Source organism: Aulostomus chinensis, chromosome 19 (genome assembly GCF_037954235.1).
Source record: "Aulostomus chinensis isolate RoL2024-O1b breed Wild chromosome 19, RoL_Achi_v1.0, whole genome shotgun sequence".
Taxonomy (NCBI): Eukaryota; Metazoa; Chordata; class Actinopteri; order Syngnathiformes; family Aulostomidae; genus Aulostomus; species Aulostomus chinensis.
The window spans coordinates 21,630,170-21,657,724 of NC_141338.1; the positions used below are offsets into that span (position 1 = coordinate 21,630,170).

A 27,555-nucleotide genomic window follows, 5' to 3' on the forward strand; every position below is an offset into this window, starting at 1 on the left:
CCATAGTCACGGAAGGCACTGAGCTCGTACGATGCAGTGATAAGCTTGTCAACAGTCTCTCCATTTTCCTGTACTCTATTGTTGAATCTGGCTCTTTCAGAGATCACATTACATTTGTAAACAAAGTGATAATCTACCTCCTTCCTGACTGTCATACACTTGAGTTGCTCTGCTGTAAGATTTCTGGAACAAAAAACAGACTCTGCTTCAGCACCCATAGAGTACAACAGTACAGTACACCAGCCTTTCCTAAGGTTGTTTAACTAAGCCTGATGCTCTCAAATCAGGTGATCTACTGGGGGCCATGCTTCTGGGAGACTGAAGTCAAATTCAGATGGAGGGTTTGTTTGGAACAGTGCTTGTGCCATTGTGCTTGCTGCCTGTTGTTCCTGTTCTGGCATGGGGTCTGTCTGCTGCACACACTAGATGACATGCAGTTAACACTAGGCTACTGTGTAGCTAGCTACTAGTATTAGCTTAGCTATTGGCCGAAGATGCCTTTCACCACAAAATGCTCAGATGCAGAGAATTCTTATTAGAACAATGTTACCAACACTCTTAAACAACGTCTGGCTGCATCTTAACATTCTGCTGCCATGCACTTCTGACACCACGTCACAATATGAAGGAGGCACATTAACACTTGTGAGACCTGCCTTCACCAGGCTACCAGAATCAGCACAAGAGGAGACAAAGTGTCCACACAAGGAGCTCAAGGTTTAACAAACGAGGTTTATTAGTGTACAGTTGTTTCTCTGAGGTACAACAAACAAGTAAGACGCTAATAAAAACGCACGGGGCGCAAAAACTAGAATTTGGAAAAACACCAAATCTAAACACGGGCAGCACTATAAGCTGAAGGAACGATAACAAAAAGGCGACCACCAGACGAACTCTGGGGTGAAATAAGAATTTGGGGGAAGAAAATAAATCAAGGCTGAGGAATCGCGAGCCAAATAGAACGGAAATCTAAGGAAATAAAAAAGGGTCAGCACTCAGCTGCTATTATCCAGCAAATGACTAACAAAAAAAAACACAGAAATACTGGGTCTTGTAGCACACCTTAGTGGCTCAGGAGAAAGTGGAGCGAAATCACACTTAGAAAAAGTAACAATCAACGAGGAGGTCTCTCTACTCAGACTAGAAAAATATAACAATGAAAAAACTAGAAAACAGCGACGAGGCAGCAAACTCGGAAAAAACGTACAAAAACGCATGGAAGGTGAGCCGGTCAGGACGACGGATGCTATTCAACATTCCGGCACATGGAAACAACCAGCTCAGACTTAAATACCTAGGGGGGTAATCAGGGAATGGATTCAGCTGGTGTTTCCTGTGTGCCGCAGAGTGACTGACAGAGGGAGCAGCCAATCACCAACCAACAGGGGCGGAGCTCGGAACTGGGTGGAGAGAGGGAAATAGCACAGGAATGCTGGATCATAACAACACTGTGGCTTTGGGTACACTGGAATGCCCTTATTAGCTAACAGTAAGTTAGAGTACAAAGAGTACAAAATGTTTCTTGTTCTCTTTCTTATCCTGGTAGGCCATCAGGAGCCAACATGATTGCTACTCTGTGGCTGCTTTCATTCCCCAACAACTGGAAACAATCAGCTTGGAAGGTTCAGCAGGGTTTGCACAAGTCCTGGATTTATGGATCTGATGGAGGTGGGATGCTACTAGTGGTTTGAGGCAGGTGGTAGAGGCCAAGCCAGTGCAGCGCCAATCTTTCCTGAAAGGGGGTTTTGGTGGAGAGTGGATTGCCAGGTGGCCTAGTTGCATCCTCCAAGCACTCCAAGGACTTAGACAGGCTACTGTTGCTTGCCAAATGACAGGAGGCTGCAGATGCGAAGATGCTGCACCTCAAGGTCACGTTAGTGCTGTATGTTTGCTTCGTAAACGTCACTGTCAAAATCAAAACCCTAACATCCACTCATTGGCAACTCTAACATTGTCTAGTTGGTTTTAGGGACATGGTTGGAGGTGGATGCCAGACCAGAATTAGAGTCCATTGTCAACCGAAGAGTCATTCTGTCCAGCTTGAAAGCTGGACAGAATGACTCCAACAGGTCCAACAGGTCCAACAGGTCCAGCGGCAGCTTGGAAAGCTTGCTGGTCTGCCAGTGACATGTTTGAGTAAAGCACCTTGCTGGAAATTAGCTACTTTTAAAGGGTGATTTGTATTTTCAGCCATTCACTGTGATAACATGACGTGATGAAAGAAAAAGCCCCACACTGAAGTCTTCAGTGGAGAGATGCAACCAGGCAGCAGCAGAGTTTGAGAAAATAGCAGAGCTGAGCATGGGAACACCCAGGGAGCAGTGAGAGGAATGGTTGCATTCACTCTGAATCACCAGTCACAAGGCAGCCCAGGCATGTGCTGCTCACACTCTGTTGACTCAGCAGCTTGTTACACTCCTGTTGTGTTGTACTAGCAGTCCCAAACACACACACACACACACACACACACACACACACACACACACACACACACACACACACACACACACACACATTAAGAGCCCATGATACATAGGGAGTACATATTGTAATTAAAGCTGCAAGCAGCGTTGTTAGGGCCTGAGCCCCCGCGCGGCCTATGGCCACATCCTTGACACCGGCCCGAATCCAACGGTGTAATCGGCAAATCCCTAGGCCTTGTAGTTGAGGAGATACGAGCCTCAGTGCGCTGCACAGTGTGAGTGCAGAGCTGAGAGCCGGCCCTTTAAGAGCCCCTCCCTTCTCTGCTCGCTCTCTGCCATCTCTGTCAGAGTGGAGAGCAGAGGAGGATTTGGCAGTTTTACTGACAAACACAGTCATAACTCTGCATATGTTGGTCAAAAGTGTAATGTAAAGACATCAGTTCGTAGAGTTTTTTCTCAGGAATTCAACGGTGTGTTTTCTGAAGGTGTGAGTGTTTTAGTTTAGAAGCTACAAGTGTTTGTTTGAGAGTATGTACATGAGGGCAGAGAAGCGCCAATTGTGGTTTCCATGACTACAGTAAACAAATCTCTGCCATCTCTGTCAGAGCTCAGAGTAGAGCTGAGAGCAGAGCTGCCAGCTGGCCCTTTAAGAACCCCTCCCCCGCTGCACTTTCTTTGATCTGTGCTAGAGTGGAGAGAGTGGAGGATTAAGAGAAATGTAGTGTGTAAAAGCTGAATAACTCGGCCTACGTTGGTCGAAAGTAACACAAAATACCATATTTTTGTAGGGATTTTTGTCAGGAATACAGTGATATGTTTTTAAAAGCTGTGCGATGTATGGTATAGACGTGAGAAGCATTTGTTCGAGAGTATGCACCATGAGAGGACACGGCCTCCCCATTGACTTCCATTGTAAGCGTGAAACGTGTCTCCCCGACTTTGAGGGCTTATAAAATGGGAACCGAGCGCGTAGTATATTATTCTTACTGAACTTTTAATCAGCACAGTTGGGAGAGTAATGTGTGAAAGTTTGGAAGCCCTGGCATTTACGGTTTAGGAGGAGATAGATTTTGTTCGGGGAGTAAAAAAAGTCCTGATTTTGACAGTTTTGTCCAATTTGTGGACATTCTGTTGGAGATAGGTGAGGGGTCAGAGTGTAAGAATTGTTCGTCTTGATGAGACGAGTCCAACGGTGTTGGTCCCATGTTTGTGGGAGTTTTGTGTGAGGAGTTATAGCGCGCGAAATTAAAAAAAATTATCTTTTTTTTGTGTGGCTCCCTAGGTGGCGCTATAGACTTTTGTGGCGTTTTTGTTTTTGATTAGTGAATGTTGAGACATACTGAACGATTGTGCCGAATTTCAGCGAATTTCATGCATGTTCAGGGGGTCAAATTAGATTATGCGCATTATGCGCATATAGCGCGCACTCATTGAGAGCAAGAACAGTCCAGTACCAGGTTTTGAATGGGTGTGTATGTGAAAACTGGCTCCAGGCCGTCTGGCCCAGTTGCCTCATGGGTGTTGGGGGGGCCTGGGACACTGTTTAGTGTGTGTTTTTAGTGTTTTTAGTGCTGCTAATGTGTTGCTCTGCCGAGCAAACATAATAGGGTCTTCGCCAGAAGTACCTTCTGGCTCAGGCCCTAATTATGTCTCTGTGAGGACCTTCAAAAAAATTAAACTCAACCTTGACCTTTATAACTAAATGCCTGACCCTAACCCTGACCCTTGACCTCAAACCACAACCTAATTTTAACCCCAACTCAACAAAAAAGCGAATTCTTGACCTACAAACAGCCCCGTCAAGACATGAGCCAAAATGTCCTCCCCTAACCCCCACATACGCATATAAAATAGCACTGTACAAACAAACTTAATTTAATTTGGCAAAAACCTACATTTAATTTGTAACAAGGTGTGATTGTAACATTCAACAATAAGAACAACAACAACAATAGTAATGATAACAACATAGCAGTGCTATCAGTTAACTTACACAGAGACCACAAGTGAACATTTGAACTGACCTGCTTCAGAGGGTGGTGTAGATGGAGATCAGATGTTTCTTCTCCAGCAGCTGGGGGCTTCTGCAGCTATTTCCTGAGTGTATCAGGACAATTATTGTGTAGATATTAGCCTATACAAGCAAAAACATGTAGCTGCAGGGTAGAACACATAACTACTGCATACTGCTGCACCAGCTGTTTGGAAGCTCAAACTTAGTTCACTTTAAATCATAAAATGTCACAGAACTCACGAACAGTAAAATGTTTCTACCACACAGCATATTTTTTTTCTTGAACTTAATTCTTAGGAATAATCAATTTAGGGAACTGGACTCACCTCTTGTAAGTAAAGCAACTGGACTCACCTCTTGTAAGTGAAAGTTGCCGAAATTGATTATTCTTGATAATAACGATGACCTGGATGACTGAGAATACAAATACTTGAGCCTAATTGCTGCCAATTTTCAATCCAGTAATCCAGTGTAGACCTGATTAGGGTCGACCCTATTATGTTTGCTCGTTTATTGCTATATTTCAATATCAGTCTAGATTGTGCTAAGATGCCATGTGGCGCTCACATCTCCGGTGCTGGCCAGTGAGTGCAGAAATCTGTTTTGCTGGATAAGTTACCCTTGGCTATGAATTGTGATGTATAACTTACTCATATTTATTGGCTTTTTCATGTGGAGTTTAATACTCTTGAACGAAATGTGAATATTTGGAATGATGTCAATACTATTTTTCCAATTGGGGATTTCACCTTGATTTTGTCTTGTTGTGTTGTTGTACTGAAACCTGGCTGGTGATGATGAGGATGCTAGTCTGAATGAACCCACTCCTCCAGTCACATTCACACTCTCATTCCCCAAGGCTCTGGCCCAGGAGGTGGAGTTGCTGCCACTTTTGACAGAAGTTTAGTAATAAATCCCAAACCCAAAATAAGTTTCAATTCATTTGAAAGCCTGATTCTCAATTTGTCTCATCCAACCTGGAAAACTCTACAGCCACTCTTATTTATCATTGTGTCCTGTCCTCCTGGTCCTGACTCTGAATTCTGATCTGAATTCTCAGAGTTTCTATCAGTTTAGTTCTAAATCAGATCAAGTCATGATTGTAGGAGACTTCAATGTTCATGAGGATGTTGATAACCACAGTCTGGTGCTGCATTTCTCTCTCTTCTAGACTCAGTTGGTTTCCATCAGTCTGTCCATGAACCGACTCACTGTCTCAACCACACCCTCCACCTCCTCCTAACATGTGGAACTGAAGCTGAACATCTAGTTGTATTTCCACGGAACACTTTTATCAGACCATCAGTTCATCACTTTTGAATTTGCACTAATCAACTACACTCCACTCAGGAAAACGGTGGTTTCCAGATGTTTGTCTGATCAGGCCACACCTGGATTTAAGGAAGCAATTCCATTGGTGCTAAATTCAGTGTCATGTCCCATTGTTACAGAGGAAAATGTTGTCAACCTTAGTCCCTCCCAAATTGATCATTTTATCAAAGTGCAGCAGGCACCTTAAGAACAACTTTGGACTCATTTGCCCCATTAAAAAAAGAAAACTTCAAATCCAAGGAAACAAGCACCTTGGTACAATTCTGAAACCAGACAGCTTCAACAAAAACTCAGAAACTAGAAAGAATATGGCGCTCCTCCAAACTGGAGGAGTCACATGTAGTCTGGCAAGACAGCCTTAAAAGCTAAAGGAAAGCCCTTCGTAGAACCAGAGCAGCCGACTACTCAGCACTAATAGAGGAACACAAGAACAACCCAGGTTCCTCTTCAGGACTGGAGCCAGACTGACAGAGAGCCACAGCTCTACTGAACCTAGCATTCCTGTTTCTGTATAGGATATACATATATATATGCATATATACAATTCTACAATTTCATTTAGCAGACGCTTTTGTCCAAAGCGACGTACAACACAAGCAAGAATTTAGACTTAATTAAGGAAAAGTCCATAGGAAGCGCAAAAGTGCTTCACATGTATACATTTTCATGTATACATGTATATATATATACAATTGTCCTTATTAGAAACAAAATTCTCCTCCTCCTGCCATCAGCTGACAACATGGCACCTATAGCCTCAGAGGCCTTAGAGGCTGCTGGAGGACCAGACGTACACTTTGACAGTTTTTCTACTGTTAGCCTTGATGAGCTCAGTTCAATAATTTCCTCCTCTAAACCTCCACCTGTCTCCTAGACTCCATCCCAACTAAGCTGCTAAAGGACTCTCTACCCCTCGTTAGCGCCTCTCTCTTAGATATGATCAATGTGTCGCAGGTATCTGGTTACGTCCCTCAGTCCTTTAAAGTAGCAGGAATTAGACCCCTTCTCAAAAAAGCAACCCTGGATCCAGAAGTTCTACCAACTACAGACCAATATCAAATTTTCCATTCCTCTCCAAAATTCTGGAGAAAGCAGTTGCTAAACAGCTGTGTGACGTCTCCATAGCAACAGCTTATTAGAGGATTTCTAGTCAGGTTTCAGGATTCATCATTGCACAGAAACAGCAAACAGCAACTTTACCTGCTTCCTCTCGGTCACATTATTAGGAAACACTCTATTAATTTTCACTGCTATGCTGAAGACTCACAGCTGTACTTATCAATGCATCCACATGAAATAAATCAGCTGACTAAACTGGAGGCCTGTCTAAAGGAGATAAAAACTTGGATGACCCATAATTTCCTTTCATTAAACTCTGATAAACTGAAGTCATTGTCCTGGGCCCAAAACACCTTAGAGACACCCTATCTAATGAGACAGGTACCCTGGAAGGTATTACCTTGGGCCCCAGCACGACCGTAAGGAACCTAGGAGTTCTTTTCGATCAGGATCTGTCCTTTAATGCCCACATTAAGCAAATTTCTAGGACTGCTTTCTTTCATTTACGAAACATTGCTAAGATCAGACACATCCTGTCTCAAAAAGATGCAGAAAAACTAGTCCCTGCCTTTGTCACTTCCAGGCTGGATTACTGCAATTCCCTCCTATCAGGCTGCACCAGTAGGTCCCTAAAGACTCTCCAGCTGGTCCAGAATGCTGCTGCCCGCGTGTTGACTAGAACTGGTAGAAGAGACCATGTCTCTCCTGGACTGCTTCTCTGCATGGCTCCCTGTCAAATTTAGAATAGAATTCAAAATTCTCCTTCTAACATACAAAGTCCTCAACAATCAGGCTCCTTCATCCCTGACAGAGCTCCTAGTTCCCTATTATCCAGCTGGAACCCTTCACTCCCAGGATGCAGGGTTACTGGTGGTTCCTAGAGTTCTAACAGTAGACTGGGAGCCAGAACCTTCAGCTATCAGGCTCCCCTCCTGTGGAACCGTCTCCCAGTTTTGGTCTGGGATGCAGACCCCCTCTCTAGGTTTAAGAGCAGACTAAAGACCTTCCTTGTTGATCAGGCTTATAGTCAGGACTGCTTAGGCTGGCCCTTAGATCTGCTGCTATAGGCTCAGACTGCTGGGGATCTCCCATGTTGCACTGGGCTTCTTTCTACTCCTCTCTTCTCTCTCTGTCCTCCTATATGTGTCATATATAAATCATACTCATACGTATCACTAACTCGTCTTCTTCTCCGAAGCCTTCGGGTTCCCCTCATCCCAGATCCTGGGTGCAGCTGGAGGAGGCTACAGACCTGAAGAGGCTCCAGCTGTCACCTGTAGCTCCACCTGCTCACGTCCCTGTCTGTCCATCAGTCTCTCTCTCTTTATCTCTCTTTATCTCTGTCCCACTCTTTCCTTCTGTATATCTGTCTTCCTCCATTATCTGTCTTTGTCTCTGCCCCGCTCTCCTGCTCTCTTTCCCCCCGAACCGGTCAAAGCAGAAGGCCGTCCCCACTGATCCTGGGTCTGCTCGACGTTCCTGCCTGTTAAAAGGAAGGTTTTGGTGGCTGCTGTTGCAGGATGTGCTTGCTGATGGAGAATTGTTGGGTGGAGGTTCATTGAAGGAGTGGTACTGGACCTGCTCTACTTGGACAGAGTCATGAGAGAACTTTGTTGTGATTTGGCGCCGTACAAATGAAACTGACTCGACTTGACTTGTATTTGTTTGTTGACCTGCATCAGATTTGTCTACAATATCTGCCTCTAGTGGCCTAACAAATGTGTTGCAAGTGCCTGCGTGGCACAGCTGAAATCTATCCAACTATAATTATGCCTTGACTCTTTGTTACCAACACCCTGATGAAGGGTGGTGAACCACATGTATTGGTGTTTTTTTTTTTATTTGTTTAACCCGTAAAATCACTAATTTTGCATCCCTATGTGTGGACTTGGAATCCTTCTTCCAAAATTTTTTTAAAGATGATTTTGAAAACAGAGATGAAGGAATATTAAATTTGTTCTCATGGCTAGGTTCCACCTGTCAGGGGGCATATATGGATGAGATATGAACATGACAATTCTGACAACTATTGCCCCAAGCAGCTACTTGGAACACTGCAGGAGAGCATCATGTGTCCCCAGAAGACAACCAAGACAGGTGAATCTTGAAACCCCTTCATAGTGGAAGGGGTGGTCAGAGATACCAAGGTCTCCATCGGTGATGACCCAGGCAAACCTAACTAGACGGTACAATTTGAGTCCCAGGGACTAAGACAATGCCTAAGGCAGGCTGCTGTAAAAGTTCAAGAAGGCAACACTCACTGTTGGGTTCCACTGACAACTGTGGAGGAAATAATCATATCGTACATATAAAAATGTCCTGTGCCACGTGCTCTCTTCATTCCTGTTTTATTGTTGTTGAGTGGAGCACTGTTATGAGCAGAATTTCCCTTGGGGATGAAAAAAGTATTCTGATTTTGATTCTAAGGAAGATCAGACAGGTCATGTGAACCCTCAGGACTCAAAACAAAGCCATCTGGAATGCTGAACTTCTAGAAGCATGCATGTGTATGTTGTTTTATTTGCTAAATAGTGAGTACAAATTTAAACCACAGAGTTAGAAAAATTTTGAGAGTGAGGACATTGTGAGTGCTCATTTCTTCACAGGAATGTTTGTAGGTCAAGACTTGGTTTTAGAGTTGGGGTTAAAATTAGGTTATGGTTTGAGGTCAAGGGTCAGGGTTAGGGTCAGGCATTTAGTTATGAGGTTCAAGGTTGAGTTTAATTTTTTGAAGGTCCTCACAGAGACATAATTACAATATGTACTCCCTATGTATCATGGGCTCTTAATGTGTGTGTGTGTGTGTGTGTGTGTGTGTGTGTGTGTGTGTGTGTGTGTGTGTGTGTGTGTGTGTGTGTGTGTGTTTGGGACTGCTAGTACAACACAACAGGAGTGTAACAAGCTGCTGAGTCAACAGAGTGTGAGCAGCACATGCCTGTGCTGCCTTGTGACTGGTGATTCAGAGTGAATGCAACCATTCCTCTCACTGCTCCCTGGGTGTTCCCATGCTCAGCTCTGCTATTTTCTCAAACTCTGCTGCTGCCTGGTTGCATCTCTCCACTGAAGACTTCAGTGTGGGGCTTTTTCTTTCATCACGTCATGTTATCACAGTGAATGGCTGAAAATACAAATCACCCTTTAAAAGTAGCTAATTTCCAGCAAGGTGCTTTACTCAAACATGTCACTGGCAGACCAGCAAGCTTTCCAAGCTGCCGCTGGACCTGTTGGACTATCAAGCTGGACAGAATGACTCTTCGGTTGACAATGGACTCTAATTCTGGTCTGGCATCCACCTCCAACCATGTCCCTAAAACCAACTAGACAATGTTAGAGTTGCCAATGAGTGGATGTTAGGGTTTTGATTTTGACCGTGACGTTTACGAAGCAAACATACAGCACAAACGTGACCTTGAGGTGCAGCATCTTCGCATCTGCAGCCTCCTGTCATTTGGCAAGCAACAGTAGCCTGTCTAAGTCCTTGGAGTGCTTGGAGGATGCAACTAGGCCACCTGGCAATCCACTCTCCACCAAAACCCCCTTTCAGGAAAGATTGGCGCTGCACTGGCTTGGCCTCTACCACCTGCCTCAAACCACTAGTAGCATCCCACCTCCATCAGATCCATAAATCCAGGACTTGTGCAAACCCTGCTGAACCTTCCAAGCTGATTGTTTCCAGTTGTTGGGGAATGAAAGCAGCCACAGAGTAGCAATCATGTTGGCTCCTGATGGCCTACCAGGATAAGAAAGAGAAAAAGAAACATTTTGTACTCTTTGTACTCTAACTTACTGTTAGCTAATAAGGGCATTCCAGTGTACCCAAAGCCACAGTGTTGTTATGATCCAGCATTCCTGTGCTATTTCCCTCTCTCCACCCAGTTCCGAGCTCCGCCCCTGTTGGTTGGTGATTGGCTGCTCCCTCTGTCAGTCACTCTGCGGCACACAGGAAACACCAGCTGAATCCATTCCCTGATTACCCCCCTAGGTATTTAAGTCTGAGCTGGTTGTTTCCATGTGCCGGAATGTTGAATAGCATCCGTCGTCCTGACCTGCTCACCTTCCGTGCGTTTTTGTACGTTTTTTCCGAGTTTGCTGCCTCGTCGCTGTTTTCTAGTTTTTTCATTGTTATATTTTTCTAGTCTGAGTAGAGAGACCTCCTCGTTGATTGTTACTTTTTCTAAGTGTGATTTCGTTCCACTTTCTCCTGAGCCACTAAGGTGTGCTACAAGACCCAGTATTTCTGTGTTTTTTTTGTTAGTCATTTGCTGGATAATAGCAGCTGAGTGCTGACCCTTTTTTATTTCCTTAGATTTCCGTTCTATTTGGCTCGCGATTCCTCAGCCTTGATTTATTTTCTTCCCCCAAATTCTTATTTCACCCCAGAGTTCGTCTGGTGGTCGCCTTTTTGTTATCGTTCCTTCAGCTTATAGTGCTGCCCGTGTTTAGATTTGGTGTTTTTCCAAATTCTAGTTTTTGCGCCCCGTGCGTTTTTATTAGCGTCTTACTTGTTTGTTGTACCTCAGAGAAACAACTGTACACTAATAAACCTCGTTTGTTAAACCTTGAGCTCCTTGTGTGGACACTTTGTCTCCTCTTGTGCTGATTCTGGTAGCCTGGTGAAGGCAGGTCTCACAAGTGTTAATGTGCCTCCTTCATATTGTGACGTGGTGTCAGAAGTGCATGGCAGCAGAATGTTAAGATGCAGCCAGACGTTGTTTAAGAGTGTTGATAACATTGTTCTAATAAGAATTCTCTGCATCTGAGCATTTTGTGGTGAAAGGCATCTTCGGCCAATAGCTAAGCTAATACTAGTAGCTAGCTACACAGTAGCCTAGTGTTAACTGCATGTCACCTAGTGTGTGCAGCAGACAGACCCCATGCCAGAACAGGAACAACAGGCAGCAAGCACAATGGCACAAGCACTGTTCCAAATAAACCCTCGATCCGAATTTGACTTCAGTCTCCCAGAAGAATGGCCCCCAGTAGATCACCTGATTTGAGAGCATCAGGCTTAGATAAGCAACCTTAGGAAAGGCTGTTGTACTCTATGGGTGCTGAAGCAGAGTCTGTTTTTTGTTCCAGAAATCTTACAGCAGAGCAACTCAAGTGTATGACAGTCAGGAAGGAGGTAGATTATCACTTTGTTTACAAACGTAATGTGATCTCTGAAAGAGCCAGATTCAACAATAGAGTACAGGAAAATGGAGAGACTGTTGACAAGTTTATCACTGCATCATACGAGCTCAGTGCCTACCGTGACTATGGCAATTTACGTGAGGAGCTAATCAGAGACAGAATAGTAGTTGGCCTCCCTGACAGGTCACTGTCTGAGAAGATGCAGATGGATGCAGGGCTCACTCTAAACGCAAAAATATCTATACAGAAGGAAACTATAAAGAAACAAAGCCTGCTAGGTACTGACAGTGAGCCAGGACAACTGGCAGAGGCTATAACACATCCAAGAGCTCAGTCACACCGGTTCACACGAAAGACATCAAACCCAAACAAAGTGAAACAAACAGGCCTGCACAAAGGAGTGACAGAACATGGGGCAGCTCAAACCCGGAGACCAAACCATGTTCGTGGCGTGGAAAGTGTCCCCATGGGAGGCAAGTCTGCCTAGCCAGAGAGGTGTTCTATAGGATGTGCCAGGAAAAAAAGGCCACTATGCGTCCATCTGCAGGTCACAATCTCTTTCTGAGCTAGAGGAAGAGGGCTATGTGCCTGAGATAGAATTTCTGGGTTCTATTGGAAGTGACTCAGGCGAACCTTGGAAAGCTACACTTAGCCTGTTCAACCAAGACATCCTTTTAAACATAGATACTGGAGCGGACGATACCAGTGAGTCTCTACCACCAGCAGTCAACAGGCCCACTTCTGCTCGCGGCCGAAGTCCTCCAGGGCCCCAGTCAAACACCTCTGGATGTGAGTGCGTGCTCCAGACTGAGCTGCTACACCACGAACGGTCAACACAACAGGACATCTGTGTGGTTCGTGGCCTCCTTAGACCTGTATTAAGCCGCCCAGCTCTCACAGCACTGACAGTTGGTTAGACCAACACAGGCACATGCAGTGTCTCCTGACCTAGTGCAGGAGGACAAAGGAGCTTTCCCTAACCTGTTCAGAGGCATGGGGAAACTGGAGGGTGAATATCACATTCAGTTAAAGCCAGAGGCCCAGCCAATTGCACCGGCTGGGGATGGTCAAAACAGAACTTAGGCGCCTGCTGGACGAGGACATCATAACCCATGTGGAGGAACCAACAGAATGGTGTGCGGGGATGGTGGTAGTCCCTGAAGCACGTGACACAGTCCAGATCTGCATGAACCTGAGCCCCTTAAATAAGAGTGTGCAGCGGGAGTTCCATGTGCTACCCTCCATAGAGCACACATTGGGACAAAAGACAAGATCTTCACCAAACTGGATGCCCTGTGTGGGTTTGGGCAGGTTCAACTATCAGAGGCATCACAGAAGTTGACGACCTTCATCACTGCTCCTTGCAGGTCATTGTGCAGGGTCAGACAGACAGGAGAAACTGCCGTCACCTCACTCTAGCCTACTCTGACTCCGCCCCCCCAAACAAACCCCGGACAACAGCCCTCCATCCATCCCCCATTCCCTGTGAAGGGACTTCCTCTATGACTGCAACTGACATGGCTTCCCCATGTTTATATTGGCACATGTTATGGTACATGGTTATACAAGGGTATGATGGCCTTGTTAGTTTTAGGTTGGTTAATAGGATGACATGTTCAGCAGTAATCTTTGACTTAGAGCTTTAAATAAAATAGGACTTGTTATTATTGGTTTTCTAGAAAGGGAGATGTGGCTTACTATTGCCACTAGGGAGTGCATGTTCGCTAATAAAGGCATTCCATTAGACACATAGCCACGGTGTCAGTGTGCCTACTTCATAATGTTACAGACTCCACCAACAGAAGTACCACTGAATTAAATGATCAGTTTCAGACTTGTTCAGGTGGCCAAGTGGCATGTCACATATGCAGCTGACCCTGGTTCAAATCCTGGCTGAGGGCCCTTTGCTGCATGTCACACCCCCCCCCCTCCCTTGTTTACCGTTAAATAAGGGCATCTATGCCAAAAATATGACTATATTTAAAAAAGGATAATCCAACTCCAGAAGATGGTCGGCTGTGCGTACATCTTCCTGGAGGGCTGGATGCCCTTCAAGATGTTTATTGTCACCAGCAGTGTAGACAAAAAAGGTAGGGGAGCTGTTTCTGGTATGACCTGTCGTCTCCTGTAGCCAGGGGGGCAATGAGCCAGGCACCACCACCTCTGTTTGTTGTTCGACTCGCCATCTTATGCTACTAGATGGGCTACTTTTTTCAAACGTTTTTAATGAATGTTTAACCTTTCCAAGAGCACCAGAGGATACAAAGGAGACCCGTACCCCTCCGGCTCCCTGTCAAGTGATAAGACAGCTATACTCTGCTCCTCGACTCCGCCCTTTCCTGACATGTCTGTATTTGGAAGGCCTGACTAGTCACTATGCCTGTCGCATGCACCTCTGCTTATGATCTTGTCACATGATCAGAGACTTCTCACATGCTACCCTGCAACTATCGTTTCATATCTGTATGAGCCGAAATACCAAAGGCACAAGGAATGTATTCATTGAATCTGGGTTTTTGAATATCTCACTCAGAGTTTCAAAAGTTTATATAGATAATTGCATATACTTATACTTAATTTACTAGTTTAATAATAAAGGAAATCCCACAGTAGGAAATATGATGTTGTTGAAGCTGTGAACCTGTGGTCAATAACTTTTCTTGGTGGTAATCAAGTTTGTGATGTCTTCCACGTGTGTGCCTCTAGAACCAACTGTCAGACGAAGACTTCAGACTTGAGGTGACTCAAATTCATGAGGTAGGTGCACACATCATACTTTCTGATCAGTATTATTCCTGTAAATTACACTGTTGTGCATAACAGTGCTGATCAAATTATTTTGGCTCTGAAAAATAATCTAATAGTTACTTAAATAAGAACTAAGTGTCAATTTAGTGGGGCTTAACTTGCATGAAAGCCACATTAGGACACCACCCTGAAAACACGGAGATAGCCAATTCACTCTCAGAGAAGCACCAACTACATTACAGAACTACTAACTTGCCATTGATTAATATTTAGAATTGATTTTTACAAAATTAAATTAATATTTACACCATACAAGCCAAATTCACAGTTCAACCTAACCAGTCTAACTAAAGAACTAAACTACTGGGAAGCAAGTGTGTGTGTGTGAGCAGGTGTGTGTGTGTGTGTGTGTGTGTGTGTGTGTGTGTGTGTGTGTGTGTGTGTGTGTGTGTGTGTATGGGAGGGTGTGTGTGAGAACCCATGTCTTTGTCCCTGTACGTGCATGTGTACGTAATGCAAAGATGAACACACGTGGTCTGAGACAAAGAGAAGTGTGATGTTTGAATCTCACCTCCACTCCTCCAGTCACCTCCAGACTGGAGACCAACTAGAGTAGGTCACAGTGCCAAGTTAGGAAAGAGGGTGATTCGTTTGCAAGCAAAGACCTAACACCAAATTCTTATCAGCTGGTGATCACGACAACTCTAGAGATTAAACAACAACTACACTTCATGTACATCAACAGTCAATAGGGAAACAGACCGTCTAACTGTCCTCAAACATAATGTTGTGTCCTGACTGCTGTGTTCATGACCAGTGGTGTTACCGGATCAGGTGTTACCAGGTCAAGTGGTACTTAGCCTGATGAACTGAAGAAGGAAGAGTTGTTGTCCGGAGGTTTGATGCTGTCTGTTCAGCATATGTCCTTTTGGAGTCAGCATATCGAGTTCAGGGGAAAACTGGAGGATTCTCCTTTGTTCTCTAAGTCAAGTTAGCAGCTTCGTGGTAACTTGGTGCGGCTGTGCTGGCAGAGTTGGAGTCAGGTAGCATGCATGTGGAGCAGCTACTTGTGCTTACTTAGAGGTGCATTAAGTGTTGTTGCGTGGTTTAAGCATGATTTCATTTTTGTCACAAATCGAAGGTCATCTCCCCTTGATCCGCTAGCTGCCTGTCCCCTGAATACACTATGAAAAAGTCTGGTCTCTGGAGACAACACAGGGCTCACAAATGGCAAACAAACACTGAGTGCACAGGATGTGGACATAAACATAACAAACTACATTCCAGCCAATCACTGACGAGATGGTTGAGGATGGGGTGAGGGGATGGGGTGTTACGCATGCGTACATTGGGGAATAAGCAGAGTCAATTAAGAAGCGTAGTAAGATGCAAGCTAGCTGCTAGATAGCTGGACAGCGTCTAACAACTCAACACATACACTTTGGGAAATGGCTTAGGCTCAACCAAAGAAAAGATGCTCTGATGAATATTAGCTGAGAAGAAGAGGGGTTGAGAAAGAACGAACAAAGACCCACATTTACATTGGAGAATCGATTCAAAGGTGGTTGGAACTCCACCGACAGAAGGGCTTCCTATCCAAAACACAGTTGGCTAAGTTCTTAGTAGGTAGGTAAAGGTGAAGATATGTTGTTATATATACATGCACTGCTCACCTGAGCCCTCTTGCCAATAAAGTCATTCATTTCCAAGTCTATCCCATGAGCTCTATATATCAGCTGTAACTCATAACCTAATATCGTAAAGATATTGTAGAAGGACTTTTCTCAACCAACAGTTGGAGTTTGCGCACTCATCTTAGCGACGTTAGCGCAGCACAGGTCCACTTTCGATGTCGATGCACGTTCATGACATTCACAGAAACATGGAGGGAGGGGTGAGCCTGCTCTGTGTTTATTTGGTATTTACAACAAGTGTCAATTGGAGTGACGTCAGGCAGCAGAGCGCTAAGTGCACCTTTAACACATTAACACAGCTGATTCAGGCTCTGGTATTGCTACCATGAAAAAGAGTTGAGTATGGGATGTCAGAGACTGAGTGTGTGATACCATCGGGGGGGGGGGGGGATTCCCTTGTTTTATTGTCACTGTGGGGGTCCTGGGCAGGATTGGCATCCTAGTGTGAAATGGCTGGGTGAAATAGAGTCCTCCATGAACTCCCTTTGTTCTATGGGCCCTTATCTGTGTGTGTGTGTGTGTGTGTGTGTGTGCGTGCGTGCGTGCGCAGGACTTCATCATGGAGACGTTTGCAGGCCCTGTGTTCGCCAGTCTGCGAGTGTCTCTAGGAATGACAGAGCAGGAGTATCAGCAGTCGCTCTGCTCCGATAACTGCTACCTCCAGTTCATCAGCAACTCCAAAAGCAAAGCCGACTTCTTCCTGACGTGAGTCACCAGGCAACAGCTGCAACTCATGCACCATCTTGTGGTTGGTTTCATGATGGGAAAAGCTTCTTCAACCATCTTTGCCAAACCTCAACACTGTAAATGTACCTTTGAGTATGTAAGCCATAACTTGACTCAGATAGGCAACGATGTGCATCACACCCACTGCTAGCCTGTTAAAACAGATTCACCTTTATAAAGAGCAGAGGGGGGACTCCTCATGCTGCTCTCAGCTCACTGCAGTGTAGATATACTCTTGTTTTGCTCAAAACAAAGACAATGAATGCCTTTAATGATGTAGGGCACCACACAAGGTCATACAACATGCCATGAAATACCTGACTACCACTCATCCCTTAACAGTTGCTAAACAGCTCTGTGACTTCTCCATAGCAGCAGCTTATTAGAGGATTTCCAGTCAGGTTTCAGGTTCATCATAGCACAGAAACAGGACTAGTCAAAGTTACCAATGACCTCCTACTAGCATCAGATGAGGGACTGGTCTCTGTGCTGGTCTGATTAGATCTCAGTGCAGCTTTTGATACCATTGACCACCACATCCTTCTACAGAGACTGGAACATGTCATTGGTCTTCCTCCATTATCTGTCTTTGTCTCTGCCCCACTCTCCTGCTCTCTTTCCCCCCAACCAGTCAAAGCAGACCTCCGTCCCCACTGATCCTAGATCTGTTCCACTTTGCTTCCTGTTAAAAAGAAGGTTTTCGCCACCGCTGTTGCAGGATGTGCTTGTTCATGGAGAATTGTTGGGTGGAGGTTCATTGAAGGAGTGTGGTACTGGACCTGCTCTACTTGTAATGTGTCATGAGATAACTTTTGTTATGATTTGGTGCAATACAATTAAATCTGACTCGACTTGACTTAAAGATCAACTTAATTTGTGTTTTTAAACCTCTAGGAACGATAAACGTTTCTTTTTGAAGACCCAGAACAAACGGGAAATCAGGTTCCTTCTGGCCAACCTAAAGATCTACATGGAACATCTGAGGAAATATCCCCATTCCCTGCTGGTCAAGTTCCTAGGTATATACACACACACACACGCACACACTCACACACACACGAATATCAGAGATATATTAAGACTAAAAGAACTCAACCAAACCCCAAGGGCAGATGTGAACAGAACAATAGTATCACCTCTGAAGGTGACCCAATCTGTAACATTTGCTGTCCTTTCACTGTTTTGGTCTCCGCCACCTCCGAGGGAAGTATCCAGGTCTCATTTATGAAACTGTACAGCGCCCCTACTAAAAGGCCCTGTGCACACCTGGCTTTAAGATCCATCCTGAGTGATTTGATCACAAGTGGTCAGCTTCAATACAAGGTGTGCACACACACCATGTCAATGTATCCAGAGATCTGATCATTGAAGAGCTGACTACAAGTGATCAGATCACACCAGGATGGATCATACCAGGTCTAAACAAGAGTACAAGAGTGTGTGAAATCAAGTCTCAAGTCTCTGATGATGGTAGCGAGGGCTCATCAGCTGTCAGCCTGCTGAGAACACAGCATCGTTACTGTATAGCTGTAGAATTCACAGCATGTATTAGGGGTTGCACGCCTTCAGATTTTTTAAAGTCAACAGTTATGTGATGAAAGTCGAGTCAACCTCAAATAGTCACTAATGATGTCATGTATAAAACCACAGGAGAAGGGACTGCTTTGCAACAAGTGACAAACTGTATTATCAAAATTTAATGCATATGCTAATAAACGGCTCATACGCAATATTACACGGAACAAACAAGTAGAGGCAACAGGCTCACCCACTGTTGCATGGTGGTATTCCCAGCCAGTGAACAAATTCTCTCGATCGGGGTGCTGGTGGCAGGAGCAGCCAAGTATCTTTTGCATAGCTTGGCCAAACACTGAAATCTGTCCTGGTTGTGGGCCTACCACTGCAGTGGGTTCCCCATGATGGGAATGCATGTCATGAAATAATCACAGACTTCTTCAGCTGGGCTGAAGTAAGTTCCCGCTTTCCTCCTGCTTTGAAAGGGTGGCCCAAAAAGCTGCTCACAACCTCAAGCCTGGCTTTTTTGCCCCGGAGCTGGCTCACCTTCGTTATCAGCCGCATCTTCGCTCTAGAATGAAAATTAATAGTTAACCATATAGCTGCGCATGTTTTAACTAAGTTGTTTACTTGTGTGAAGCACTGGTTTGGAAAGTGCCTATAAATAAAGTTTACTATTGTTGTTAATAAAACAAAAGACTGTAATTTGAAATTGATTAAGTTAGCTGTCTAATTTCATTCTCAATTCATGTTGCCACTAGTGTTAACACTCTCCCCCATCTCGTAACAGGCTGCTAAGGTGGCTCTGGGCAGCCTCTCTTTTGCTCTCCGGGATGAACTGAAGATGCTTGAACCAGGGTTCTGATATACATGTGATGATGGGGATGGAACACTGGGGTGCAGAACTGGAATCAGGTGTTCCAACAGCTCCCACTGTGATGCTCACATGGCGAGTGACGTCTGGACGCTTGGTTTGGTGACTGTTTCATCCGCGACTGTTTGCACCCCGATCCTTTGCTCGAACAGCTGCTGGAGCATGACGACTGTGTAGTTCCACCAGTTAGTCTGGAGATTGTTGGCATTTATGCCAAGCTGCTCGTGCCGCTTCCTCAGGGCGCAAGTGGCTGACAACTCTCCTTACTGCATTGAGTGCACAGTACCAGATCTTTAGGAAATATTTCACACAGTTCCATGCCTGAGTTCATGTTGCTGGCATTATCATGGACTGTGCAAAACTCCAGTATGCCCCATTCCTTGATTATCTCAGTTAGACGGCCAGCAATGTCAGCAGCAGTATCTCTCTCTGGCGTCATGGATCTGCACGGCAATCAGTGAGGTAGTGAGCAGTTACATGATGTACGGCTCCATCGTGGAGGATGCCCATAGAACAGTTGTGAACCACACGTCTTTCACAGTATTTTCATGCAGGCTGTCATAGTGGTGTTCAATAGTTTTCCACAGTGTGTTATGAGATGGGACACCGTAGCCAGGTTCAACAAAATGCAATAGTCACTGAAACCTTCTCCATGTACTGCAGCTAAAGGTTTTATATCTTTGACAGCGAAATTCATTTGCAAATTTGTGATTTGCAGCTGTATTTTTCCTGTCACGGCAAGGCGTTTGGTGACGTCGCTAATTGATTACTGTCCAGAGGATTTGGATTGTTCCTCAGCAGAAAGCATTAGCAGATGCCTTTTAAGATGAGTGTGCATGGTACTTGAACTTTTGTTGTATTTCAGAATGGACTTGCATATTTTGTGTGATAGTATTACAGTTTTCTTCTTTAGTAAAGTATTTCCACGTCAGTGTACCATTGCTGGTTTGCTGCGATGAACCGGCTTCCTCACGTGTTGTTTTCTGTGAGGCCTCCATGTTGTTAATGTCACAATCATGTCATCAGAGAGCAGTAAAGTTGACTGTCTTTGCAACCCCTAGCATGTACTGCATCATCATCCCTCTGTCATCAAGTACCAACACTGACGGTACATGGGAAAAAGCAATACTGTTCAAGTCGATGAACCACATATTTTTGCACATTACTACACAATCATGTTGAGATGTATGAAGCCCAGTGAAAGCACAATACAGCCCAAACTACTCTGGGAATCTAACTGGCATCAGTGTGTGTAATGACCTTCAAAGCAAGTTAGTCACTGAGAGGGGAATCCAGGGATTTGTCTGACCTGCTTAGCCCAACGATGAGACGTGGAGCCGTCCGTCCAGTTCGAGGGTGTTTATTTTTATGGACTTGGAGAACTAGGAAACATGATGATAAAAAAAACAGCTACGTTGCGGTAAACAAAAATATCGGCCCCTGTCTCTCCTCTCTGCACCAAGCAAACAATTCCCAGTCAGACACAGGTGGCATTCATCAGACAATCATTTGGTCCCAGTGACACCCGCACACCCAACTCTGCCCACACACACACACACACACACACACACACACACACACACACACACACACACACACACACACACACACACACACACACAACCCCAAGTGACAAGCAGAGCACACATCCATGCCACTACAGTGTGATTTGGGAGCCTCAGGGAAATTATCACTCCACCTCTGCTTACATCAGAGTTGTCAGGGGTGTCTCCTCTCCCCCATATACTGTGTTTATTTGGCCTAGGACTTTGACTTTCACCACCAACAGCCATCAGACCTCCCTTTGTAGAAAGAACTGCTTGTGCAAGTCCATACAAAGGTGTTCAAACAACAAGTTTGTTCAGTGCATGTGTTTTACACCACTTGTGATTTCAACCACGTCATTCATCAACTATTTAAGCTCAGCTGACAGGCTCTTGCTAGCCAGCACTACCCCATGAATGACAAAATGCATGGCCTCCGAATGCAGGGCAACCTGTTTCATTTGGGTTCTATGGCCTGGCTTGAAACAACCCCAGGCCTGGTACCAGTCCAAGGTCCAGAGGGTTGTGACCCTGCACTAAAGTGTACAGTTATTTTACAGTGAGGTCTGTGGGTGCAGATCGTGCATGGATGATGATGCATGCGCATTAAGAAGGAAGCCAGATTGAGCTTGTGAAATCTTTGTACTATAGTAACTTATTCGCAAGTCCAAAAAGTTGAGTCCGAGTCTGACGTCACGAGACGCAACTGAAAATTGATTCACCTCTGGAGTTGAACCCCAGTCAGTCAGAACAATGTGAATACTGGACTTAGATAGAGCAGGTGACTGAAAACATGCCTGTCATATTTATGTCCCCTGACATTGTTGCCATAGCAACTTTTCATGTTATATACTTGAGCCCTCTCATTGTCTTTTCAAGGTGTTCACTGGATCAAAATCCCTCACAGGCGGAAGGTACAAATGAACTCATTACTATTGTCTATGTTGCATTGTCATGACGGAATGTGGCTGAGCATCACAAAACGTTTGTAACGTTTGTCTACATGTCCTTTTCAGAAATACTTCATTGTTATGCAGAGTGTGTTTTATCCAGATGATCGAATCAATGCCAGGTAAGGCTGGCAGACTTACCTTCTCTCTTCAGTTCAGAACAGGGTTGCCAATTGAGAGTCTGGGCACCAGGAAATCATATCAGTTGTGATGAAAAGGGCCCATCTATGTCCAAGCCCCACGCCTTTAAGGTGTGTTTTGTGATGCCAGGTATGACATTAAGGGCTGTGAGGTGAGTCGCTGGACTGAACCTGCACCAGAGGGAAGCCAGATTATTGTGGTTCTTAAAGACCTCAACTTTGAAGGCCAGTACATCACTCTAGGTATGAGAAAAGAGTGCAATCATTTATGGACTGTGGGTGAAATGCCGTCTTGATGGTGATATTATACCCATATGTATGTGCACAGACCGGCAACGTTCCTGGCTCTTGCGGCAGGTGGAGATCGACACACACTTCCTGCGGAGGCTCAATGTGTTGGACTACAGTCTTCTTCTAGCCCACCAACCTTTGCACCAAGATGAGCGGCATCAGAATCTCTCCTTTGCCACTTTAATCATGAGAACCAAACGGTCAGTATATGTTCTGTTACTTTTTACAAAGGGTTTTGCTTCCATTAAACTCAATATCAAGAATCAGCACACAAACCCAAGGAGTTTCTGAATCGACTGAGCTGATGAGGTTGCTGTTTATGCAAGGAAAAGAGGAAGGTTTAGCTTGTTACTTGTACAGTTTTAGCATTTATTCGCTGACAAATAACCCCAACTGTACATGTTGATAACTGTAAACATAAATGATCACCTGTTATGATGGTCGTGAAGCCAAGCCAGCTGTATTTGCACAGCAGCACAACAGAAGAGAGCTTTAGTTTGGGCATGACACTGAATCTTGAACTGGACGTGAAGGAGCAAAAACAAAGCAACATGTCAGGTACATAGCCATATTACAGAAAAAGCACTGGATGGTAATAATAACTAGAAACCTGCAAGCAGCTGCAAGTGTGCGCTTCCAAAGGAGTGGGCTAACACGTCCAGAGTGTGGTGCAAAAGTCACTTCCTGATTCCACCAGGTAGTGCAACAAAACATCCACTGACTGACCTGCACCCCAGCGCATCCAGCTCGTTTGTGTTGTCACAGGTCGATGGCAGATGTTGCTTGTAATTAGGAGTCTTCATAGGACTCAGACTTTAGGAATCAAATGCTCAGAAAACCCCAAATTAGCATTAGCATTAGCATGGTAATGCCAATTCATGTTGACACTCGTGTTGACGTATAGGGTGTTACACTTTACAATGAGTTTACTAACACAAAGCCAATGCTAATTAGCATGTTGACAGTATCAGATGTTTCACATGCCTCCAAATACAAGAAAGGCAGAATTAGCATTAGTATTTTGGACCTAACTGCAAAAAAGATGGGAAAATTAGTGGATTGCAGTCCAGTATGAAAGTGAAGAGAGATGGTTTACACTGGACACTTGGTTGGCTGTTAGATAAGGTTGAATCAGCCGTCCCCAGAACATCGGAGTTCCACCCTCATAAACACTCATACTAGTGATGTCAGGCACTATGACTAACACCTTACATGACATGCAGGTTCACTCCCAGCCTCAGGTCAGATCAGCTCTAATTCTTATAGACAAATCCTGAGAATAAGACCAAGAAAGTTAAATCAAAGGACACCAGATGAAATTCCTTATCAAAGGGATTTGTAAGAATTGTGGTTTTCATGGCAAGAATCAGGCTCTGCCTCTTGAAGGAGTTTGTTAAAGTGCAACACCTGGAGATAGTGAGAAATAACAGACAAAATTCAAAATAGCAGACTTCCTGTTGGTTTGAAGACATGGCTCCCGGGACTTTTAGGTAGGTCTTCTTATGTTACACATGTGTAACAAATGTTGTGCATGTAGAACACAATGTCTAGGTGGCACTGGTGAATCAAATGCACAGAAACCCTCACTCCCCACCATTGGGGTGTGTCACAACTTGGCAGACAGCACAGGTGGCGCACTTGGCAAACTTTGGATTTCACACAAGAAGCAGGCCAATGCACCCAGTGTATGGTTTGACCGTCACCTCCTGCTTCACTGGCGATACAGACGGTCAGAACACACTAACAGAGGTTGATATTGGTGATATTTGAGGTGATATTTTCTCTTGTATTTTGACATACCTATGTGAATGCAGAGCACTTGTTTGTTTATGTAAAAATCAATAAAATCAATCAAATCTATGTAAAAAAATCAAAACAAAGCTGAAGTAATTATGAGCATCTCAGAGTGCGTGCACGTCTTACCAGAGATTTTGTTTGATAACGTGCTGAACAAAATATCTGATTTGATTTTTTTCTGAGCATGTCTCTTGTTTGATTTGAGGGTTCAGTTTTGTCACCAGACGAAAGGTCATGAGTCATTGTCGTAGATTTTGCGCCCAAAAATGATCTACTTAATCACCTGTTTTGTTTTAGATATTATCCTAGATCACATACACATTTGACAAAGTTAGTGAACTGTGTAGATGTGTATTGTTGTGCTGACTCTGGCTGTTGATGAACTGTTTCAGGTCTGTGACTGCAGGCTCCAGTCCTGTCCATGCGGGGGTACCGGGGGCAGTCCCCGACGAATCCCCCAGTCTACATCTATCAGAGGAGGATGGTGGTTGTGTGAAACAAGCACAGGCTGGAGAGGCTCCAGGTGGCAGCACTCCTCAAATGTACCAAGAGCTCGCAGGATCAGGCAGTGATGCAACTGAGCTGCCAGACTTCAGGGCCCAAAACCGACGCTTATTGCCAAACTTAAAGAATCCACTGCATGTTATTGATGGGCCTGATCAGCGCTACTTCATCGGCATCATAGACATTTTCACAGTTTACAGTTGTAAGAAGCGGTTGGAGCATTTGTGGAAGAGGCTGAGACACCCAGGCCGGACCTTCTCCACTGTCAGCCCACAGACTTACTGCCTCAGGCTACGTCAGTGGGTGCAGGACCATACCAAGTAGAGTCTGGATAAGTAGGGGAGTCTCCGGCTGAGCATGTTAACACCTGTAGTCAGAGCTGTCCACTAATGATTTGGACGCATGTTAAAACAGGTCTGAGCAGCACTGTCAATCACAGTTAACACACATACAGCAAGAGAGGTTCCAACCCTGCATTTCTTCAAGTCTGTTCAGTCGCATTCGTGTTGACCAAAAGTTTGTGCTGCAATTTAAAGGTACTCGAACAAAGATGCCCTCTGTGTCAATGAGGTGCATGTACAAACTGCTGCCGGCTGGTCTGACTGGCCACCTCAGCGCCCTGTGTACCGCCATGTCTCTGACTGCTGCTGTACTGTGACACAACTTGATAGCAAGTGCCATTGAACTGTGTTTTACTAAGAATTAACACAATAAACTAAGATAGTGAATCACTTTGTGTTCTCATCCTTAAATCAGTGACTCTGAACAACAAACATGAATGAAACTAATCAGCTGAATCCCACACTAGGGCAGTCCTGTCTTACAGCTCCAGCGTTTTCACACCTGGGTCATATTTATACAAATTTCAGGTTTAGGGACACAAATTTGTTGAAGTATAAAGAGTCTCTGACCAAACTACATCTCATCAGAAGTATTATAAGATATGTTAGATCATACTGTCAAGCATAGAATGATACTGTCCTGGCTTAAGAAAGAAATGTAGTAGACTTTCGTCCACATGTGCTTTGTGGATTTGGAGAAGGCTTATGGCCGGGTTCCCAGGAGCACCCTATGGGGTGGATGGCCCCTTAAAATTCAGTCTCTGTACCAGAGGAGTGAGAGTCGGGTTCACATTGCAGTAAGTTGGACTTGTTCCCATCGAGGGTTGGACTCCACCAAGGCTGCCCTTTGTCACCCGTTCTGTTCATAACTTTTTTGGACGCAACCTCCAGTTCCTGCAGCCGAATGTGAAGTGGCTGGGATGAGAATCAGCACCCCCAAGTCTGAGGCCGAAAGAACAAGATCGCAAATACAAGCGGCCGAAATGAGTTTCCTCCTCAGGGAGGCTGGGCTCTCCCTTAGAGACAGGGTGAGAAGCTCCGTCATTCAGGAGGGACTCAGTGTAGAGCCGCTGCTCCTCCATGTTGAGAGGAGTCAGTTGAGATGGTTCAGGCAACTGGTGAGGCTGCCTCCTGGACGCCTCCCTCGGGAGCCATTGTGACATTCCTTCTGTAATGACATCATGTTCGGAAGAACCTTCCACAGGTTTGACCCCTCTTCACTGCAGCCAAAAAATGGTTAACTTCCTTCAATGGCCTATCATAGGAAATCAACTCCCAACTCATTCCTCCTGACATAATTCTCCCCAGGAGGTGCAGCCAGCATTCCCACCGTCACTCGGGTGACCCAAACGACACCCCACCTTCCCAGTTTGCAGAAACTGAGGCCAGCGACTCACATGACCACCGAACGAGCCTATTGTTCTGACCTTATGACCACTTGTTGTTTGCCACCACCCACCTGGGTGGTTATACACCTGATACTTCACACCAGAAATTTCGAACTGAAGAAGCTTCTGGGATGAGAGGGGAAACGTCTTCACTTACAAGAGATGAGTCCAGTTGCCTAAATTTATTATTTTTGAGAATTACAATGATCTGGATGACTGAGAATATACACAAATACTTCCTCCTGCCTTAAATCTGATAATTTTGGAAATAATGGGAAGCTAGGAAATGTGTGATTGAATCTCTGAAGTCTTGCCTCTGAGTACAATTCAGTGTCCCTCCTTCCCATCCATATGAATCAAGGTGTGGAGGGACATGCATACCAAATCCTGTCAGGAGTGACACTGATAACAGAGGCAGTTCTTCCCAGCAATGCATAATGACACACAAGTGATTGTTTTTGCTCTGACCATTGTGTGATATGAGGTTACTGAGCTGGGTGCCATAGCTACACTCCAGTTGAGTAACATGAGTGTAAGATGGGAGACAGAGGTGATTTCCTATGACAGGCTCTTAAAAGAAGTTCACATTTTGTTGGGGTGCAGTGAGCAGGGGTCAACCTTGTGAGTCAGGGAAGGTTCTTACGAAAATGACGTCATTACATTAAAACACGTTCCAAGAATCTATCAAACCATGGGATGTATCAATGATATTGTCAGGAGAAACAGTGACTGTGGCAGATTACGTCAATAACATGAAATAAAATAAAATGAAAAATATAAATATCACTCCTCCAGAAACTGTTTAAAGGTTTATGCAAGGCTTTAGTCATGCATTTACAGAGGTTTGATTTAATACTGTTGTTTTTAATTCCAAGTAATGTTATGACATAAGTACAGAACACTTTGAACCTCCACAGCTGGTTGCAGCGCAATATTATTCAGTTCAATAAAGATGGATAGGTAGCACATGGACAGGTGGGCTGCACCTTCTGAAAAGACCTTTTATAGGTCTGTGATGCACCTAAGCGGCTTCCCCAATTGTAGGGGATCAGGGGAAGCCAGACTCGGGCAAGGAGGTTGAA

The 27,555-nt window shown here is 44.7% G+C and overlaps 1 protein-coding gene across 1 annotated transcript in view; it reads left to right on the forward strand.

The window, feature by feature from the left end:
- Positions 1-25,445, forward strand: part of pip5kl1 (phosphatidylinositol-4-phosphate 5-kinase-like 1) — a 28,784-nt gene extending 3,339 nt beyond the window's left edge. Inside the window, exons 2-9 of the mRNA XM_086187263.1 lie at positions 14,668-14,718; positions 16,954-17,108; positions 18,024-18,148; positions 21,942-21,976; positions 22,079-22,134; positions 22,283-22,395; positions 22,481-22,643; positions 24,633-25,445. Coding sequence (XP_086043389.1) covers positions 14,668-14,718; positions 16,954-17,108; positions 18,024-18,148; positions 21,942-21,976; positions 22,079-22,134; positions 22,283-22,395; positions 22,481-22,643; positions 24,633-25,068 — 1,134 coding nt within the window. The 3' untranslated portion in view covers positions 25,069-25,445. The remainder of the gene's footprint in view (positions 1-14,667; positions 14,719-16,953; positions 17,109-18,023; positions 18,149-21,941; positions 21,977-22,078; positions 22,135-22,282; positions 22,396-22,480; positions 22,644-24,632) is intronic.
- Positions 25,446-27,555: the final 2,110 nt, after the last annotated feature.